The 23,417-nt window shown below is 36.6% G+C and overlaps 1 protein-coding gene across 1 annotated transcript; it reads left to right on the forward strand.

Annotated features, from left to right (window-relative positions):
* Nucleotides 1-172: 172 nt before the first annotated feature.
* LOC122000266 (receptor-like protein EIX2) lies at nt 173-3,928 on the forward strand. Its single transcript, XM_042554730.1, has one exon. It carries the CDS (start codon nt 429-431, stop codon nt 3,768-3,770), a length of 3,342 nt encoding a protein of 1,113 aa, XP_042410664.1. The 5' UTR covers nt 173-428; the 3' UTR covers nt 3,771-3,928.
* Nucleotides 3,929-23,417: the final 19,489 nt, after the last annotated feature.

Genomic DNA, 23,417 nt, shown 5'->3' on the forward strand with positions numbered 1-23,417 from the left:
TACGTTGAGATTGCTTTCTGCATTCACAATAAGGACGATATATGTCCTTTTTGATAATTGAATGATAAACATGTCCATTTGGTATCTTTATTATGCGCATAAATATATAAATTATTTTCAAATATATGCAATTAGATGCGTGATGAAGTTTTTCTTTTCCTTTCAGGAAACGCATGCAGAAATGAGCGAACGAAGTGCAGTGAAAGAGAGATTGCTACACTTGTGATGCCACATTGATCTGGGGCTCATTTTCCACTTAAATATGCTGGTTGATTTAAAAGACACGGCACATGGGAAGACTTGGAAAAGTATAATCAATAGAAAAGATTGAATCAGATGCACATCTATATATTAAACAATAAGCTATTGCAATCCCCCATCAAGGAAATTAAGCAGCAAGTAGCTAGTTTACCAAATCGAGGAAAACTATGCCTCTGCACTCGCTCTACTACTCTTTGTTGCTTTGTGGGCTTATTATTATGAGCCTTGCCTTTTGTTTCAAAGAAGCAGCAGTAGCAACACCAACACGAGGCTGCTCGGAAGTGGAACGGGACGCCCTGCTCGACTTCAAAGCCAACGTCAAAGATCCTTCCCACCGTTTGGCCTCCTGGTCTCCACAGATTGACTGCTGCAAATGGAGTGGCGTCGTATGCAAGACGACCAACAACGCAACTTTGTTCGGAGGCCACCGTGTGGTGGAGCTCAACCTTCAAAATCCAAATGTTGATAATGAGCAAACTTTCCATACGGCTCTGCGAGGTGAGATACTGAGTCCTTCTTTGTTGAACTTGACTCGGTTAGAGCGGTTGAATCTAAGTTGGAATGACTTCGAAGGAGCTCAAATTCCACAATTCATTGGCTCATTTTTGAATCTCAAGTATCTTGAGCTTTTTTGGTCCAACTTTGCTGTAGTCATTCCTTCTCAACTTGGCAATCTGTCGAGCCTTTATCATCTTGGGCTGCAGTCAGGATGGGGTGCGACCCGAATTGCCCATCGTTTGGATTGGCTCTCAGGGCTCTCTTCTTTGAGGTACCTCGACCTTACCCAAGTGAATCTCAGTGCAGTCTCTCAAAATTGGTTGTCGGAGGTCAACATGCTGCCTTCCCTGCAAGAATTATATTTGTACGGCTGTGATCTTAATCACATCCCTTCTTCATTTAATTCTCATCTCAATCTCACTTCTCTCGAAATTCTTGACCTGGAAGGCAATCCCTTCTACTCCTCCTCCTCCTTGCCCAATTGGCTGTTTCGACTCACTAATCTCTCATTGCTTAGAATTGATGCTTCAGGACTGATACCTGCTGGAATCAGTAACTTAACTAGACTAATTCAACTTGATATTTCTGGCAACATATCTAGTCCCCTACCTGTAGAAATCTGGAGTCTTAATCATCTAATACTACTTGACCTTAGTGACAATGAAATGCTAACAGGTACCATACCCGTAGAAATTGCAAATTTAAGTAGTCTACAATCATTGTTTCTTTCTGATTGTTCACTTAATGGTCAAATACCTTCTGAAATGGGAAACTTGAATAGTCTAACAACACTCGACCTTTCTTTTAATTCACTTTCGGGTCCCATACCTATTGAGATTGGGAACTTGACTAGTCTAATAAATCTTGACCTTTCTTTTAATTTACTTTCAGGTCCCATACCTACTGAGATTGGGAACTTGACTAGTCTATTAAGTCTTGAGCTTTCTTCTAATTCACTTTCGGATCCCATACCTACTGAGATTGAGAACTTGACTAATCTAATAAGTCTTGACCTTTCTTATAATTCCCTTTCGGGTCCCATACCTATTGAGATTGGGAAACTTTCCAAGTTACAAGTTTTATTTCTTTCCAATTGTTCACTTAATGGTCAAATACCTTCTGAAATTGGAAACTTGACTAGTTTAATAAGTCTCGGCCTTTCTTATAATTCATTTTCGGGTCCCATACCTACTGAGATTGGAAAACTTTCCAAGTTACAAGTTTTATTTCTTTCCAATTGTTCACTTAATGGTCAAATACCTTCTGAAATTGGAAACTTGACTAGTTTAATAAGACTCGACCTTTCTTATAATTCACTTTCGAGTCCCATACCTACTGAGATTGGGAAACTTTCCAAGTTACAATTTTTATTTCTTTACAATTGTTCACTTAATGGTCAAATACCTTCTGAAATTGGAAACTTGACTAGTTTAATAAGACTCGACCTTTCTTATAATTCATTTTCGGGTCCCATACCTATTGAGATTGGAAAACTTTCCAACTTGAAGGATTTATACTTGAGGGAAAACTCTCGAATTACCATTTCATTAGACTATGACTCGATCCCTTCTTTTCAATTAGAAAGCCTTGACTTGGCATCTTGTACAGCAGTGGGTCCTAGGTTTCCACAATGGCTCCACTCACAGAAATCCATGTCTGTGTTGAGTTTGTCCAATACAAGCATTAATGACATCCTACCTCATTGGTTTTGGAATTCATCTTCTTCCACCTTTTCGGTTATTGATCTCTCTCATAATAAGCTTAGGGGTACTTTGCCATCATCGATCGAGGTCATACGAAGCCTTGAATATATAAATCTACGTTCTAATAAACTGGAAGGACTTGTTCCTCGTTGGACACTTCAAATCTGGGCCCTAGACCTATCTTTTAATGATTTTTCTGGGCCTATACCATCATCAAAAATTTCACCATTCAACTTAATCCTTTCGAATAATCACTTCAATGGGAGCATACCATCTTTCATTTGCAAATCGGAGCAATTAGAGGGTTTGGATTTATCCTACAACAAATTATCCGGAGAGATACCCAAGTGTTGGAAAGAAGCAAATACGAACCTTTACTTTATTCACTTGGGAAACAATAAGCTCACCGGTGAAATTCCTAGCTCCATTGGAAACTTGATTGGATTGAGGTCTTTGCATTTGGACAATAATGATCTCAGTGGACAACTTCCAATGTCATTACAAAATTGCACTGAACTACGTGTCATTGATCTCACGGGCAACAACTTTTTAGGAAGTATACCTACGTGGATGGGACAAAGTTTGCAACAATTGACTGTTCTTATATTACGGTCAAATATGTTTTCTGGCATTATTCCTTCAAATCTCGGAGAACTGAGCAAGCTTCATGTTCTTGACCTTGCCAATAACAATTTAAGAGGGTCTATACCATGTTCCTTTGGCAATTTCAGTACAATAAGATTGACATCAAGAGCAACCGATGACACAATTTCAATTGAAGGATCAATCGATGATATTTCAATTGAAGGATCAATCGATGATTTTGAATATGGAGAAAGTGATAGTGTATCAATAGTTACAAAGGGATATAAATATAGATTTTCATCTATTCTCTATTTGGTGAAGATTATAGATCTTTCAAGTAATAGTCTTACAGGTGAGTTTCCTACGACATTAGGATCTCTTGTAGGACTTCAAACTTTGAATTTGTCAAGGAACTTTTTAAGAGGCAGGATTCCATATACTATTGGTGGAATGAAGTCATTAGAAACATTGGATTTGTCATTCAACAACTTATCAGGCGTTATTCCTCAAGATTTGTCAAAATTGACTGCTTTGGACCATTTAAATCTTTCTTACAATAATTTATCAGGGGATATTCCTTCCGGATTTCAACTTCAAACACTTCTAGATGCTTCCATTTATATGGGCAATGCTTATCTTTGTGGGGATTTGATTAATAAGAGTTGCTCTAATGATGTCGACAACAATGTGACAAAGGAAGAGTTGCAAAAGAGTAAATCATAAATATTTCTATCAATTTACTTTGGTGCCTCACTTGGATATGTGATTGGATTATGGAGTGTGTTTATAATCCTACTATCCAAACACAATTGGAGGAATTTGTATTTTCATTTGATTGACAAAGTTCATGTACCATTAAAGTAGGGTAACTAAATAATGTTTAGGCAAACTGTGGGATAAAATCTAAATTAATATCAATGTATTCAGATACTTAATATCAAGTTAATAGAGTCCGATTAAATTTTAGCAATGTTTAAGCAAATTCTGATATAAATAAAATTTAGTTTGTATCGATGTGTAACTACTCAAATATTTTATCTTCTATAATGGATCTTTATTACCCTATTGTGAGTACTTATAGTTAATATTATTATTTTTTCAATCAAAGGAAAAGATGCAAGTCCCTTGGTTAATAATATGGAGAATAAAGAAAAGAAACTGATGCAATACAAACTAACATAACAGAGACGTGAACACATTGTAAATAGTAAAAGAATGAGTCAATTATATGGAGATTTCGAGTGGAATAGCTTTGTGTTTTGGAAATATTTATTTATGTAATGATCAAATTCAATAAAATTTAAAGATTGTTTTTATATTTTTTCTTTTTTTTGGGTAGTCTGGCCCACCTTATCGTAGGGATGTATTGGCTATCACTATCAAAACTAATATAATTGATCTTTGCACCAATTAACTTAGAATTGGTCAATTTTGGCATCAAACCTCACTATATCACCATAATTTATAATCCAACTTAGGAATTTTTTCCCTTCTCATCTTGCGACCAATCTAAGCCTACCACATACTAACCTGCCTAGAATCGCAACACATACGAACTGACTCATTTAGATCCGCTTTTAAATGAGTTAATATAATTTTAATCCAACCTACTTAAATTATTTGGTGAGATAGATTAATCGAACGAGCCTAACTCAAATTGACAGTTCTAGTCAACATGCTCTCTTCCTGACAAGAACTCTATTTGGATTATTTTGTGATCTTAATTACATCCCCTTTTCATTTAAATTTCAAAATGATTAATTATTGTGGTTATTTCTAATATATTTTATTAATTTTTATTACTATAGTAATAAAATTTAGAACAATTAAAAATATTTTTTTAAAAAAAATAAATATGATTAAGTTTTAAGATTGTTAAATGTTTGTTGAAAATTATTCATGCTTGCATAATTCATGCAAATCAAACATCAAACACATTGGAGAAATTGCATATTCCTTTCTGCAACACTAAAATATATTGGAGAAATTTTTTAAATATTTATTATTATTATTATTATTATTATTATTATTATTATTAAGCATCATCTTACTATTTTATTAATAATATGTCCCCTTTGTTATATGAAACTTAAAATAAAATTATGTTAATATTCTTTTTTTTCCTTTTCACATTGAAAATAATTTCAAGCTTTATTAATAATTTTTACAAATATATCAATCAGGTATCCAGAGTTCGAGACTCAGTTAAGACATATTATTGAGAATTTTTCTTATTAATCAATCAATGATATAGAGTTTGAGACTCAACTGCGACATATTATTATAAATTTTTCTCATTAATCAATCAGAGAGAGATCTAGAGTTTTATACTGTATGAGGTATTATTGTGAATTTTTCTTATTAATCAATTAGAAATCTAGAGTTTTCTTTAGTCCCATATTTTAGAATTGGTAACACTGTGAGTAGAAAATTTTTTATAAATATCTTAGGTTTGCATGTTAAAAGTATATTTTTCTTAACTTTTTGAGTAAAATTAAGTATGATATTAAATTAATTTTTTCTCGGGTATGTACAATTGCTAATTATTATTATTTATATTTGTTCAAATTTTATACTAAATAAAATTTTTCCTGAGCAGTTTTATTTTTCAACTTTTAAGCATTCCTGACCAAAGATTATAAAATATGTGAATTCAAATTGGCAATGCACTTGTCAAACAGATGAGAGGTTGGTGAATTGCCATTATCAATTGCACAAGTGGAATTAATTAGAAGTGGTTTCCAGTGCACCACTGACCGAGTCAAAATTCAGTAATGATGGGAGTCACCTATCCTACCTCGCTGTTATTCGATAAGTTTTCGTTGCCTACAATATTTGTCTGGTGAAGATTAGACTCCAAAACGTGGTACGCAAGTTGTGGAAATGGAGGATGTATATATCTAATTAAAGCTACAGGAAAAGTCCAGATTAGATTCCACAACATGTAATTAATCCAAGTGTTAAACACGGTATAATTGAATTAATTAAGGCTATTAACAATCTCCTCATCCACATAAATCGTTATCTCTTGAAGTAGAGATTGCTTTGTGCCGTCTTAGTAATGGTGGTAAAAGACGACTACGGGTGGCTACCTCGCTGCTATTCGATAAGTTTTCGTTGCCTACAATATTTGTCTTGTGAAGATTAGACTCCAAAACGTGGTACGCAAGTTGTGGAAATGGAGGATGTATATATCTAATTAAAGCTACAAGAAAAGTCCAGATTAGATTCCACAACATGTGATTAATCCAAGTGTTAAACATGGCATAATTGAATTAATTAAGGCTATTAGCAATCTTCTCCTCCACATAAATCGTTCTCTTTTTAAGTTGAGATTGCTTTGTGCCGTCTTAGTGATGGTGGTAAAAGACGTATACGGTCGCCCTCAGTGCCCCTGTCACTGTCTTAGGACCAACACGAAAAAGGTAAATTACGGATGACTACTAGCTTTTGAAATAATGACTGACGCATAAAAGAGACATTTATCTCAATTATACTGAGATTTGAACCTCAAATCTTATAGTAATAATACCTTATATATTAATCATTAGACTATCTCGAGGAGTTTTTATTTTGATAGCCAAGAGCCCACTTCATATCTTTATTAATTATACAATTGTACGTCGTCAATGGTGATTCGACGACCTTGAGTCCAGTCTATTTGATATTGACCGTTTGAATTGGTAAAACTTAGTATGACAGCTTCAGTTTATAAATCCCATTTATATATATTCTCAACATTTTCTTTTTTCATTCATTTATTATTATTATTATTATTATTATTATTATTATTATTTAACTTAGTTTTATTGGTTACCAATTTAATAGTGTTGATTGTCAAAATGTCTTTTACACATTTTTTTCAGATAAAAATCAAGTATATTATTAAATTAATTTTTTATAAGAGGGTCCGTTATAGTAGCTTGCTATTGGGATTATTGAGCGCCATGCTAGCATTATACTATTGCATGAGTCTGAAGCACCCTTACCCAATTTATGAGTGACCACTACAAAAAACTAATAGATTAGGAACGAAATTTTGGGACAAATAATTTTCGTCCCAAATCGGTAACAAATTTAGCAACAAAATAAAAATTCGTCCAAAGTAGCAATGAACTTTCCAACCAAATAGTTTCATCCCAAAATTAACAACAAATAATATTTTGTGGCAAATTTCATTGTAGTTTGACAATGAAATTTAATTTTTGTTATAAATTATGCGACAAATAAAATATTCGTTGGCACTTTTGCAACGAAAATGAGATTTTGTTACAAATTAGTCACAGAAACTTAATATTTTAATGAAGTCAAATCTGGGACAAATCCTAAATTTGTTCCCAAATTTGGGACCAATCCAGGATTTGTCCTAGATTGAAAAAATATTTAAAAAAGGAAAAAAAATCAAAGGCCCTAAATATGGACATATAAATGTCAGAATTTTATGAAACAAGTTTTTATATGTTCGTACTTTTCTCCTAATTATAAAATATTTCCATCCATAATTTTGACGACTAAATATATTTCATGTGATGATTTTTTAACACAAATTAGGTAAAATTTGTGTTAAAAAATCACCAAACTTAATTTATTAGGTCAAAATTATGGATGAAGATATTTTTATGATCAGGAGAAAAATATGAACATATAGAAACTTATTTCATAAAATTCCAACATCTCTAGGTCCATATTTAAGGTATTATTTTTTTTTTTAATTTTTTCAATTTTCGGGTGAATCCTACATTCATCCCAGATTTGGGGATAAATCTCAAGATTCGTCCTAGATTTGGAGATGAATCCCGAATTTGTTCCAGATTCAAAAAATTTAAAAAAAGAAAAAAGAATAGGAAGCCCTAAATATGGACCTAGAGATGTTGAAATTTCATGAAATAAGTTTTTATGTGTTTGTACTTTTCTCCTGATCTTAAAATATTCTCATCCATAATTTTGAGCTAATATATTTTATGTGGTATTTTTTTAACATGAATTTCATGTTAAAAAAATCACCACACTCAATTTATTAGGTTAAAATTATGGATGAGGACATTTCTACGATCAAAAGAAAAATATGAATATATAAAAATTTGTTTCATTAAATTCTGACATCTCTAGGTCCATATTTAGGGCTTCGATTTATTTTTCTTATTTTTTATTATTTAAATTTTGGGACGAATCCTGTATTCATCCCAGATTTGGGGACGAATCCCTGGATTCATCCTAGATTTAGCAACGAATCTAGGATTCATCCCTAAATCTATGATAAATCCAAGATTCATCCCAAAATTTAAAAATAAAAAAATAAGAAAAATGAATCGAAAGCTTTAAATATGGACATAAAGATGCCAGAATTTCACGAAACAAGTTTATATATGTTCATATTTTTCTCCTGATCATAAAAATATCCTCATCCATAATTTTGACCTAATATATTAAATTGGGATGAATCTTATATAATTTTGACCTAATATATTAATAAACAAGTTTAACATAAATTTATGTTAAAAAATTGCTACACTCAATTTATTAGATTAAAATTATGGATGATAACATTTTTATAATCGGGAGAAAAATACAAATGCATAGAAGCTTGTTTTATGAAATTCTGATATCTCTAAGTCCATATTTTAGACTTTAGTTTTTTTTTTTAAAATTTTTTTCAATTCTGGGACGAATCCTGGATTTGTTCCAGATTTGAGGATGAATCCTGAATTTGTCTCAGAATCTGGGATGAAATTGGCGAAGAAATAGATTTGTTGCCAAAAAAACCCCTAAAATCTAGATTTGAGATCCAGATCTCCTTCCCTTTGTAAAAATCTCTCATTCCTTTGCCACTCATATCTTCTTCTCTCGGCGGCGGTAGTGGCAGTGATCTCTGGTGGCAGCTACAGTGATCCCTAGCGGCGACGTAGTGTCTTTCTAAGTCCCTCTCCCCTCTCCCCTAATGTGGCACCGCGTGGCCACGTGGGGTAGCGCGGGGACGCGCGTGGCCACGCCTACTCGCGTGTGGTAGTGCCTGGCTGCGCTTACCTACATGTGGCCGCACCTGGGTAAGTGTGGTCACGCGTGGCCCACCAAGCCCCGGCCGAGTGGCCTGGCATGGCTGCGGCTGGCCCCGGTGGACGTGTGCAACATGCCCCCCTCGCGCGGCAGTCGCAACTGCCCTTGGTGGCCGCGGCTGCCCCCGGGGGTAGACCGGTGGCTGGGGCTGCTCTCGGTGGCCGCGACTCGACTGCCCTTGGTGGCCGCAGTTGTAGATGTCTGATTTGATTCTTATATTAACTAATTATATTTTTGATTTATTATCGTAAGGTATTGTCTAAATTTGTAATGTTGTTTATGTAGGTCTCAATTTGCCGTGATCTCGGTGTAGTTGGAGACACTCGTATTTGTGATTTATTATCATAAGGTATATTATGATTAATTGAAATAGATCCAATGTTTACGTAAGAGTTCTTGTAGATCTTCCCTGTAGCATCCTAGTACTGGCATTGTTTATTTCAAAATTTCATCCTTGTAATATTTTATATATGTGTGTGTTCCTTCATTTTGATAAGGTGCTCTTTGTTACTTTGTCTTCAATGCTAAGATTTATGTGTAGTAGTTTTTAATAGTATTTAAATAAATAAATATAGGCAAAATGCAAAATAAAATAAGTTGGATGTATAACAAGAATTTTCTTGATTTTCGTGGTTTAACTGATCAGTTTATCACTGGATTGAGGTAATTTTTGAATTTTGCATCTAGTCAAGTAAGTATATCGATGACAATAGATAAGGTGTCCGTGTAGAAAGTATCACAATGGTAAATTTTTAGTCTCTGATAAAGTTGAAGAACATCTTTGTAGATTTGGTTTACCCTGAATTACTATAATTGGACATGCTACGATGAACTGTTCATATCTGATTGGGATTATGGACAAAATATCCAAGTCTCTGTTAGTGTGGATCAGAGTTATTATGAACAATTAAATCTATATCAGAGGATGTTAATTGATGCAACAGGTCATAATTTCATTCTCGAAACATTTGGTGCAAGTTCTTGTTTCCCTCCAATAGTTGAACAATTATTTACTACTTATACATCACCATTGGAGGAGTTAGAAGTACTAGGTATAGATGAAACATATCGCAAATTTTAGGAAGTGTTAAGTGCTGTAGATGAACCATTATAGGCTAGTTGTGATAGTTAAACTAAATTATCTCTCACCGCAAGACTATTAAATATAAAGGCAGATCATAATGTGTCACAAGATTATTTTAATGATTTTGTTTAAGCTTTTGACGACACATTGCCACATGATCACATTTTACCTCCAGATTTTTATAGTATGAAAAAATTGGTGACAGAAATAGGTCTTCCAATGGAATGAATTGATGTTTATAGAGATGATTATATGTTATATTAGGGATATGAAGCATATATAGATGTTTGTAAATTCTGTAATCAAGATAAGTACAAGACTACCAGAAGGAGTCAACAATGACATAAATCATATAGCTAGTTGTTTTATTTGCCTTTAACTCCTAGATTACAAAGATTTTATGCATCAAAGGCAACTGTTGAACACATAACTTGGCATGCAACTCATCAAACAAAAGAGAGGCTAATGTGTCATCTATTAGATGTACATGCATGGAAAAATTTTGATAGAATATATCCAGAATTTGTAAAGGAGACTCAAAATATTAAATTTGTCTGTGTGCTGATGGATTTGCTCCATTTAGTAAATCAAGAAGAACTTATTTTTGTTGGCCAATTATTTTAACTCCGTATAATCCTCTACTTGGGATGTACATGAAAACACCTTATATGTTTTTAACATTGGTTGTGCCTGGCCTATAAATTCTGAAAAAGTTAATAGATATTTATATGCAACCCCTGATAGCAAAACTGAAACAACTATGGAATGAAGGTATTCCTACATACGATGTTCATACTAATCAGATGTTTGTAATGAAGGTTGCTCTTCTTTGGACTATAAATGACTTTCCATCTTATGGTATGCTATTGGGTTGGAGTAGTGCTAGGATCTTTGGATGCCCAATATGTATGGAGAGATCAAAGTCAATTAAATTAAAACATGGGAAGAAGCCAAGTTATTTTCATTGTCATAGATAATTTTTACTGCTAAATCATAATTTCAGAAAGAATAAAGATGAATTCACTAAGAATAGAATTGAAAGAACACCTCCGCCATTGAGATTGATAAGTCTAGATATTTGGTACAGAGTGCTTCACTTTCCATCTATTATTGAAAAGCCACATGGTACAACAAAATGAATATGGAAGTACACATAAATGGACTAAATGAAGTTTATTTGAGATTTTCCATATTGGTTTAGTCATTTGATACATCATAATCTTGATGTAATGCATATTGAGAAGAATATTTTTGATAATTTGATAAATACAGTGATGGATATCAATGGAAAAATCAAAGGCAATCTTATTGTAAGAAAAGATATGCGACTCATTTGTAAAAGACTCACTCTTGATGTCGATGAAAATAGTAGGGCACCAAAGCCAAAGGTAGTTTATGTTGGTGCAATCAACCTAGGTTTTGATGTGTGTGTCAAAGAGTTTAAGTTAGGCTTTCATATGTATTTGATATGTGTTTGAGTCATGCAGGACTTGGTGGAACACATGAGAGCAAGTGTGAGAAGCTCATCCAAGGGCTCGGATCGTTGAGTCGGTGAAGGATGGTGTGGAAGACATCCGAGGGACCGCGTGGACGAGGAGTAATGGAGTGGAGCCGAAGGAAGTGGACTTCAAGGCAGCGTGAAGGATGGCACGGAGAGGAGCCGCGGGCTCGGGTGCATCTGAGGGACGAAGGCCGACGAAGAGGACTTCAAAGGCGACTCCGGAAAGGATGAGAGTGTGAGAATGTATTGAGACCAGTCGATTGGTCATGAGACCAGTCGACTGATCCAAACTCACAGAATGCACAGAAGCATTCTGTGCTTGTCGACTAAGGGGACCAGTCGACTGGTCCTGAGACCAGTCGACTGGTACATGTCCGTTGGCTGTGAAAAGAGCTGTTGGCTGTGCCTAACGGCTAGCACCAGTCGACTGGTGCATGGACCAGTCGACTGGTGTCGGGGTTTGAGTTGATTGTGATTAACTCTCTCCTCTTATTTAAGGGGAGCTTTGGGGCATTGAGGAGGTTACTGATGCTTGTAGTTTAACTCCTATTCTGTGCCCAAAGCTCCCAAGTCAACTCTCTTCCTCCTAATTCTAACTCCATCTTGTAAAGAGGAAGAGTGCCTTTGTGAGAGGTTTGCTCCACCGAGAAGGAGAAGCTCTAGCCGGAGATTGCCGGGGACTAATCCACCGAAGGATCAAGGGATCGTCCACCTCAAGGACACGTCGTGGAGTAGGAGCATCATCTCCGAACCACGTTACATCGAGCTTGTTAGCGTTTGCATTCTTGGTTGTCTTTCATAGTATTAGTTTTAGTATATTCCGCTGTGCACTAACCCTTTTGTAGAGAAGAAATCGATTTGGGGGTGGCCTAGCTATCCAACCCCCCTTCAAGCGGCCACCGATCCTCCAACAAGTGGTATCAGAGCGAGGAAGCTCTTCAACGGACTAATCGCCAAGAAGAGCAACATCATCAAATGGCCGGCTCAAACATTCATCCACCCAAATTCGAAGGAGACTTCTCTTGGTGGAAGAGGAGAATGGAGGTATTCTTTAATACCGATTTTGACATTATGCTAATCATGAGGAGTGGTTTTGAAGAGCCCAAGGATGAACACAATGAGACAATCGACATAACAAGATGGACCAAAAGGCAAAAAGAAGAGCATCTAGCAAATGCCAAGGCAATCCATCATCTACATAATGTTCTTCCCCAACAAGAAATAACAAGGGTTGAAAGCTACTCAAGCGCCAAGGAATTATGGGAAAAGCTAGTGGAGCTTCATGAAGGGACATCGGAAGCGAAATTGGCAAGAAGAGACCTCCTTCGAACTCAACTCAACAATGTCAAGCTTGAGAAAGGAGAAAAGGTATCAACTTTACATTCCAGAATTAAAGAAATTATTAATGGACTAACAAGTGTAGGTGAGACACTCTCAAATCGAGACATGATGACAAAAGCCCTAAATGCTTCCCCAAGAACCACAACTTGGAGCTCCATTGTAGATTCATACTATATATCAAAGGACCTAGAGAAATCCTCTCTAGATGAACTCTTCTCAATGAAAGAAGAGTTGAAGGATTAGATGAAGAAGCACATAGATCAAGAGGAGTAGCCCTTGTGGCAAACAAGGGAAAGGGAAAGAAGAAGAAACCTTCATCACCATCATCTTCCGACTCCGAAGAATCAAGTGCCTCAATGGATAGCGATCAAGAGGCATATATGGTAAGGAAGATGAGAAAGGCATTTAAATCTTTTTCTTCTAACAAATCTCGTGCTAGGAAAAGTTCAAGAAGCAAAAGTAGGACAAGGAAGATCATTTGCTACAATTGCCAAAGAGAGGGACACATAAGAGATGATTGTCCTCTCTTGAAGAAGAAGGAAGGGAAGAAGAAGGTGGAGAAGAAGACAAAAGAAAAAGGGAAGAAGGCTCATAACCTAAAAGCAACATGGGATGATCCATCATCATCATCGGAGGAAGAGGAGCACCATGTAGTCAATTTTGCTCTAATGGGAATTGATGATATAGCCTCCACCTCATCAGAACAAGAAGAAGGAAGGAACTCAAGTGATGATGAAGAGGGGAGCTCAAGTGAAGGGGGAGGTCAAACCTCGGATTCGGACTTCTCGGTAAGTGAGGTACATAATCTTCCTCCTCATATTTTAATTAAAATTATTTCAAGCACAAATGATGATTTGTTCAAGGTAAAAAGGAGAAATAAACTCTTGAAACATGAGATTATGTGTCTTGAAGAAAAGTTAGAATCCATGTCTTCTAAGGACAATGATATGCATGCTTCTTCTTCTTCAAATTCAAATGTATCATGTTTAGAAGAAGAAAATAGGGAATTAAGGGAAAAGATAGAATACCTTACCAATGCCCTTAGAAAATTTGAAATTGGCTCTAAAACCCTAAATATGATCATTGGGAGCCAAAGGGCAAGTTTTAAGAAAAATGGGATAGGATACAACGAACCAAATAATGAAAAGACCTACCATTGTTTACTTGCTAGGGGCAATCAAAAACCAAGACCATAGATAGAAAATGGATTCCCAAGGAATATTTGGTTAACCCAATTAGAAAGAATTTCTATTGGGTGCCAAAATCAATCCTCAAGGGTTAGAGGATTTTGGGTTTAGTCAACCAATGAAATCATAACTCAAATTTTTGAAAAATGGAACTGATACCATAAGTGTGTGTACGAGTTTGGTACAATATTTTTGATGGTGTCAAAGGGGGAGAAAGGGGTAGGTTTAAGTTAGAGACCTACTTGGTTTATGTGTGTGCAAATCTTTGAAAATTAAAGTATGTGATAAGGGGGAGCTTGGGTGATTATCCTTCATGTTTACACATGGCTTGTAATTTTCAAAGTTATTATTTGTGCTTAACTTAAACATATTGCCACACATCAAAAAGGGGGAGATTGTTGGTGCAATCGACCTAGGTTTTGATGTGTGTGTCAAAGAGTTTAAGTTAGGCTTTCATATGTATTTGATATGTGTTTGAGTCATGCAGGACTTGGTGGAACACATGAGAGCAAGTGTGAGAAGCTCATCCAAGGGCTCGGATCGTTGAGTCGGTGAAGGATGGTGTGGAAGACATCCGAGGGATCGCGCGGACGAGGAGCAATGGAGTGGAGCCGAAGGAAGTGGACTTCAAGCCAGCGTGAAGGATGGCACGGAGAGGAACCGCGGGCTCGGGTGTATCTGAGGGACGAAGGCCGACGAAGAGGACTTCAAAGGCGACTCCGGAAAGGATGAGAGTGTGAGAATGTATTGAGACCAGTCGACTGGTCATGAGACCAGTCGACTGATCCAAACTCACAGAATGCACAGAAGCATTCTGTGCTTGTCGACTAAGGGGACCAGTCGACTGGTCCTGAGACCAGTCGACTGGTACATGTCCGTTGGCTATGAAAAGAGCCGTTGGCTATGCCTAACGGCTAGCACCAGTCGACTGGTGCATGGACCAGTCGACTGGTGTCGGGGTTTGAGTTGATTGTGATCAACTCTCTCCTCTTATTTAAGGGGAGCTTTGGGGCATTGAGGAGGTTACTGATGCTTGTAGTTTAACTCTTATTCTGTGCCCAAAGCTCCCAAGTCAACTCTCTTCCTCCTAATTCTAACTCCATCTTGTAAAGAGGAAGAGTGCCTTTGTGAGAGGTTTGCTCCACCGAGAAGGAGAAGCTCTAGCCGGAGATTGCCGGGGACTGATCCACCGAAGGATCAAGGGATCGTCCACCTCAAGGACACGCCGTGGAGTAGGAGCATCATCTCCGAACCACGTTACATCGAGCTTGTTAGCGTTTGCATTCTTGGTTGTCTTTCATAGTATTAGTTTTAGTATATTCCGTTGTGCACTAACCCTTTTGTAGAGAAGAAATCGATTTGGGGGTGGCCTAGCTATCCAACCCCCCTTCAAGCGGCCACCGATCCTCCAACAGTTTATATATTAACTAAGGATTAGAGATGTGTTCTTTGTGAATGGTTAAAATCATTGAAATTTCAAGATGGGTATGTCTCTAATCTTGAAAGATATGCCATATGAAAGAATGCAAATTGATTGGTTTGAAAAGTCATGACTGCCATATAATAATGCAAACACTCATTCTTATTGCTTTTAATGAACTCTTACCATATTTTGTATAGGGTATGATTACGGAGTTGAGTATTTTTCTATATGATATTTGTTCAAGAGTTTTGAGACATTCACAAGTGGTGAAGTTAGAGAGAGACATTCCAATCATTTTGTGCAATTGGAAAGGATATTTCCACCATCCTTTTTTGATTCCATGGAGCATCTTTTAAGTCACTTGCCATACGAGGCCAAAGATGGAGGACTTGTTCATTTTCAATGGATGTATCCATTTGAAAGTTGAATTTTCATTTTCTATACTTTGACTTTTTGAATGCATAAAAAATTACTATTTATATTATATATTAATATTTAATACAACTTATTTTTTTAACCACCAGATTCTTATACCATTTGAAGAAAAAAAGTGAAAAATAAAGCACGAGTTGAGGCCTCTATTGTTAATACATACATTGTGGAGGAAGTAACAACTTTTGCATCATATTATTTTGAACCTCATGTTCAAATCAAAAGGTGAAGAGTGGGCAGAAATGATGAGGGTCCTATTGATCCGAATGTAAACTAATTTTAATTTTTAACTATCTTGGCTGACGACCAAGTGGACCATGTAAATAAAGATATTTAACTAGTAAAGAATGATGAGCAACCCAGACCTATATTTTACTGAATTGTCCACAAGAATCGCCATATTACGAGTAAGTATATATATTTTTATTTTTGTAATGTCGTAAATTGTTTGTGTTGTAATATATTTTTTTGAGTAGGATTTTCCTAAACTTATATTTTGAATTGTCAATACAAGAGTTTGATCGATTTTGTGAAAAAGAATTTGCTGCATGGTTCAAATCATATGTAAGTAAAAATCTATATTTGTTTGACATATATCTATACTTTTAACAACCGGCGTTTTGACCTTAGGTTCATGGTAATCAAGCTCACCTTGAGCTAGAATGACTATTCCATTTGTCATGGGGTCCAAAAGTATTAGTACGCACTTGGCCAGCATATTTCATAAATGGATATAATTTTCATACTCAAGAATATGGAATGGGGAAGAATACCATGAATAGTGGGGCGTGTGTTCAGTCATCCGATGATGAAGGTGCAAGCAATGATTTTTATGGTTTGCTTGATGAAATTACAGATGTAGAATATCCAGGGCCAGAAATACGAGTTATCTTATGTATGTGTCATTGGTTTGACCCTGTCAAAGGGATGAAGGTGCATCCACATTATAATTTGGTTGAAATAAATTATAAGAGATTTTATAAGAAATATGAACCATTTGTGTTGGCACAATAAGTAATTCAAGTATTCTATTCTTTGTATCCTAATTTGAAACGTGATAAGATTGATTGGTGAGTTGTTTATAAAACTAGAGCATGAAAAAAAAATTAAGGAACGTTGGGAAAACATTGCATATCAATAAAAGAAAGTTGTGAACACTTTTCAGACTGAGGAATATATTATTCCAGCTTTACGAGATCCTAGCGGTGTAGTGATAAATGTGGATACAAGTGAAATTGATAATGATGATAATGAGGACGAGGAGGATGAGGATGACAATGAGATCTTTGATTTTTGATAATGGGTAAGTTTTGTTAGCTTAATTTAAAAAATTTGCCATATTGTTTTCCATATCTGGTACTGATTTTTTTACAAGAACATTTACCTTTATTATGAAAATTTACCAAAATCATAGGTTTTTTATATACTGCCTCATTTGTAATTTTATATGTTTTATTTGTAATACACTATATTTTTTTCCTACAGGTCATTAGAGGTGACATTTCATTTTTTCCTTCCTTATTCTATGAGCTTTACTTAAATATGGTAAGTTTTTTAATGTTCTTTTTTATGCATCAAAGCATTAAATTTACTTTATCCTATATTGGAATTTTTAGCATATGTTTCGACGAGGTGGACGTAGATGGAGATCACAGGATCAGACAGATTCATTACCAGCCAGTGTACCTATACCACCCCCTGATCAGGCATGACCATCTCATGCACCTTCTCTAGCACCTTCGCATTCGTTCACCGCCAGTACCATTGCCAGTGCAGTATTACTAGTTCCCGTAGATCTTCTTGACTCGATAAGAAGCTCATTTGCTGAGTTTAGAAATGATAGAGCTTTTATAGTCCCCATCAGAGATTCATATGTATTATAAATTTTTTTATTTTTTGATCTATCTTAATTATTTAACATTATTTGTTTGTAATTTAATGCAGATTTGAAAATCCTGTATAAGTTATTCATGAAATCAATAGAATCGTGAATAACCATTGGGGAGGAGAATCAATGACATATTCAAGTACTCTACTGGCCACAAAAGAATTATGGTGGAGCGAGTTCAAGGTATATCTGCTTGAATTTATATTAAAATTTAAAGTGAATATATAATCAATTATTTTTTTTCTATTTCAATGACTAAATAATTGGGACCCCACTAACGAAATGGAGATCAAAAGAATATTTAAAAATAAATGTGGCGATCACATCAAGCATATTGAATCATGCCGAGAGTCGGGGGAAAAAAAGCCAAACTTCACAACCAATGAAAATTTGGAGAGAATCACCAACTTTTGGGCAACAGAGGAGAGTAAGCAAAGGAGTAATCTGAATAGAACAAATCAATCTTATAATTCTGGTAACTCTGCAACAACAATCCAAAATATGTAAGAACAACGCTCTACCACAAACCAACAATAATATGTGGGAGCTCCGCTCCACCACAAACGATCCATAAGTGTCCAAGGTACCTAACTATCCAATTAGAGGCTACACGAGATCACTCAACCACATATCACTGTGGGCAACCAAAGGTATAACAATCCAGCAATCAAATCAAACTCATCGTCAATTCTATCAACATCGTAGTGAGTCACCCACTGATAAGAAAATGGGTTGACAGGGTAATCCAACAAATGACATAATGCAGACACTCCACATCCTGCATTCAACATAAGTAGAATCATCATGCTGTTACCAACAATACACCTGGCACACGTGCTCACACAACATATGTATGATCGACATAATCCTCCAATTTGTACACACCACACATACTCACAACATAGGTATAATTCATCATGATACCTCCAACAATGCATACCAAACCCGTGTGCATATATCAACATAGGTATAATCAACAATACACCTCAAACAACACTCACATGACATATATACACTTATGCCAAGAGTATAATCAACGTAATACTTCCAACAAATCATAATCAACACGAGTATACACTCAAAACAATCATATAATAAACAAGATACCTCAAATATTACACCGAACACATCTGCACATATCACAACTCAGATTAAGTCGATAAGATACCTCCACTAAAACATTCAAACACATGTGTACATTTCACAACATAGATTTAATCGACAAAATACCTCTAATAAATCAATCAGACCACCCGGGTATAATCTACTAGAAACCCACAATAATCATCATCTGGACAAATATACACTCACTACATGTAATTTTGATCGTCTATCATAGAACTCCTACAACACATAATAATCAAGTGTATAAACTACACATGTATGTATAATTAGCATATTTAATCCAATCTACCACACAAACCCTATGTTACCTACTCTCATGGTTTAGGGGTATAACTAAATAAAATCAAACATAAAGATCATACAGGAAAACACAATCATAGACAATCCCACTAGGTACATACAGTCTAAAATTAAAGTCCACCTGGAATAGGATACATTGATCCTCAATAGACTGACCAAGCCGACAATGGTATACGGCTAATTCAGTCTTTTCCACGTCAGTACGAGTCATGTACTCAAATGTACTCTAAATACTTAACTAAGCACAAAAAAAAAAAAAATCAAAAGATTCGAACCTCTAAAAAAAATAGAGTATGACTGTCCTCTACTGATCAAACTAACAAAACTAAATCAGTCATCTACTAACTAATCAAGAATACATTAATCCTCCACAAGCAACTAAGGTATATGAATATATGACTACCCAAATCAACAAGTGTAAATCAGACTCCTACTGACCGATCTAACAAGAGTAAACCAATATTTACTGATGAAATTAACTAAGATAACATGGTATACAACTGGCTAGGTCAACATAAATAGGTAGATACTATCCACTACACAGCTAATAATAGCAGAGGCAGGTATGTGCCTCCATCTCCTACTAGTAGTACTAGAAGCTAAAAACTACTGGTGTATGATATGAAAAATCACCAGAAACTGTAACTCTTAATCTCTATTACGGTCGATAATCATCAGTGACTAACCCATCACATGTAATATGACTACAACATCAGACAGATACCAGATACAAAGTGCTATTACATGTCATAACTATCACAGTCAAAAATGCATACACTAACAAAATAGTAGGATAACAGTATACCAACATACCTCCTATAACTTGGAGATGTCCTGCTGCTACCAGGTCCCAAAACCTGAAAAGTCACATCGAGAAGACCAAAACATGAAATCCGAAACATAGGAAAAATAAGACTCGTAAGCCGATCTCTGATACCAAATAAATTGGTATCAGATAAATCTCGAAAATCCAGAATACATAGCAAGTATCGTATACCTACTCTGATACCACTAAATTGTCATGCCCCGGGGGAGTCCCTGTCCGAAGAAATTTCGGCAGCACCACCCCTGTACGGCTGACAATCTGAATCATTTCTACATGCACAATATACATCAGCCACAGGCGGCTGGAATATACACCCAACCACGCAGTTATATGATACACCCTACTCGGCTGATACAATAAAAACACAACCACACGGTTATATGTAAAGCAGCCCACTCGGCTGTACCAAAACCAAAACACAACTAAAAATGACAGAAACTAAATACAAACCAAACACAAAACTGCTAGCCGACTAGGCTTACACAACCAACAATAATACAAAATACCACATAACAACTTTAAAACTCCAGAAACAAAATCGGAGCACAAACTAAACACATTGACACATAAAACAAACAAAACATAAATGAAACCGATAGATCTTCTGAGGTGACGTGGGGACCAGTAGACAGGATACTCCAAGCGACATCATAACCAACCTGGTACCTGAAAAAGATAGTGTCCACGGGGGTGAGTTCAACAACTCAGCGAATACCAATGGACATGCCTAGTAAGATATATCTAACAGCAATAAACATGGAATACAACTTCCTAATCATATCTAGGAAATATGCAAAACTGAAAGGTAACTGAGGAAGCTGTACTCACCAGGAACTCCTATCCAGAACAAAAGGGTCGTCAAACCAGATACACAATATGCCTCCTGTATGCATGTCAAACAAATGCATCCACCAAAATACAGCATATAAGTGCAGCAAACACAAACAAATAAATACAATAAATGCATATGATGCCAATGATATGGTCACCCCTGACGCCAGTCAGTCATCTCACACACAATGGTGAGACTGAGTGGGTAGGGCTGTGACAATCGTGCACTCTGACTTCACTGCTCCTGATGAGTGACCGAATGGACGGGATGCTGTCGGAGTACATACATACTCCTACCCCAAATCATAAATGGGGGAGCGCAATGCTCTCATCTCCCGGTACACCATGACGGGGAGGGATCCCTGACGTGCTACCACGCTGCGTCACACTACCCATGAGCTGACCAACAGAGCAAAACTGACGTGCTACCACGCTGCGTCACGCTACCCATGAACGGACCAACGGAGCACCGAACAGTGATGAAACTGGCGATATGCTCTACAATAATAGAGCAGCCTATCACGCAACATGTAATCATGCGAATGGTGCATGAAACTAAGCATGACAATATCCTGAACCAAATCCACACACACACACACACACACACAGATATATATATATATATATATATATATATATATATATATATGTGTGTGTGTGTGTGTGTGTGTGTGTGTGTGTGTGTGTGTGTGTACCCTAGTACAAGTAAGTCAAATCCACAGATCTAGGGTATACAGGTCTTCTATGGTATAACAACCTAGGTCCTGAACATATCCACCTCCATAAAATATGCACCAACAATGTACATGGATCAAAGCAAAAGGTCTAGGTACACAGATCAAGTATGATATAAAAATATAGATACACATGTCAGATAATAAAAATCCAGAGTCTAGTCCTAAACTCAGTAAAGCATGGTATGTCACTTACTCTAGGAACTAAGGTACTCATGGCAATAATCACGAAACGTAAACATGCATACATAACAAACGCCTAACAGAACATGCTACGGGTAACAAATAGTGACATACCAAAGGCAAACATGATCATTGCTTGTAGCTATAAAATACTATGCATATCCAATTGACAATATCATAAAAGATAAGTCAAGAGGTACCCGCCTCCAATAGAAAGGTCCAATCTGATCCAAATCTAACGTCGTGATGCCGTCTCAATCAAAGTCCTGTATCAATATATTTTATTTAGCTAAATTCACATGGATTAAATAGCTAAATAAAATCCCTAAAACTAATTAAGGAAACCTCAATCCAACGATAAATCTGGATTCATCTAATCCATTTGATTGAGTCAGGTTTAATCCGACATTCCTAACTCATCGAATAAATCCAATGATCCTCAATCAATAATCAAACACTCCACGTATGATAATCAATTCAATGAGCCTAACGACAAACATACCTTCATGATATTCAACCAATCCCAATTACACAAACCATAATAGATTTACTTACTCCAAAATCCATGGTTAACATCATCAATTAACAGACCAAATCTAATGTAGAAATGAAATCAAATCTCAACATGTCTTACCCCAAGTTTAGCAGCTAGGGGTACTGGAAATGACTCACGACCAACAACAACAATCCACTATTGTCCTCTACCTCCTTCCCTTGTAGCATAACAATCCAATTAATGAATCCACCAATTAGTCTTGGAATTCAAATCAAGATTGATTCTATAACCTTACCACAGATTTATGTCGGTAATGCCAGAGCCAACGATGGTCCTAGCGCAACGACAGATGCTGGCCGCTTCTGGTCGCAACAATGCAACAACATACAGCGATGATGGTTCATAGAGGGGGGCTAAGAGAGGCTGGAACAGCCCGATCTGACGGTTTGCAGTGGCGCGCAGGGACAAGTCTAGGGCACAGAGAGGAGATGGCAGTGCTTAGGGCATAGGTTGGAGTAAGGGCGGCTCGTGAGGGAGAGGTAGAAGCTTTCGGCGGAGGTGTAAGAGATCCGGCTGTGCCAGGAGGTGTCGGGCGGTGCTGGGCGGTTACGGCACAGGCGCTAGGGAGAGGAGAGGTGCTCAGCTATCGACGCTCAGAAGAGGAGAAGAAGGGTCGGTGTGTCCCTTGCGGCGGCAGCGCTGGGGTTTCCTGTGGCCGATGACAGTGCTAGGGCACGGGAGAACATCGGCGGTGGTACTCGGGTGCCGACGAAAAGGAAACATCGGCTAGAGGCTTGGGCAAGGGAAGGCATTGCGATGTCGGCTGTGGGCGACATGAGGAAGGAGAAAAAGAATCGGCGACGTCGACGGTTTAGGAAGGGAAAACCGTCGGGGAAAGCAAAGAAGAGGAAGCGAAGAAGGGACGACACGGGCACAGGGAAAAAAGAAAAGAAATAGAAAATAAA

The sequence above is a fragment of the Zingiber officinale genome, chromosome 7A, assembly GCF_018446385.1.
Source record: "Zingiber officinale cultivar Zhangliang chromosome 7A, Zo_v1.1, whole genome shotgun sequence".
Lineage (NCBI taxonomy): Eukaryota > Viridiplantae > Streptophyta > Magnoliopsida > Zingiberales > Zingiberaceae > Zingiber > Zingiber officinale.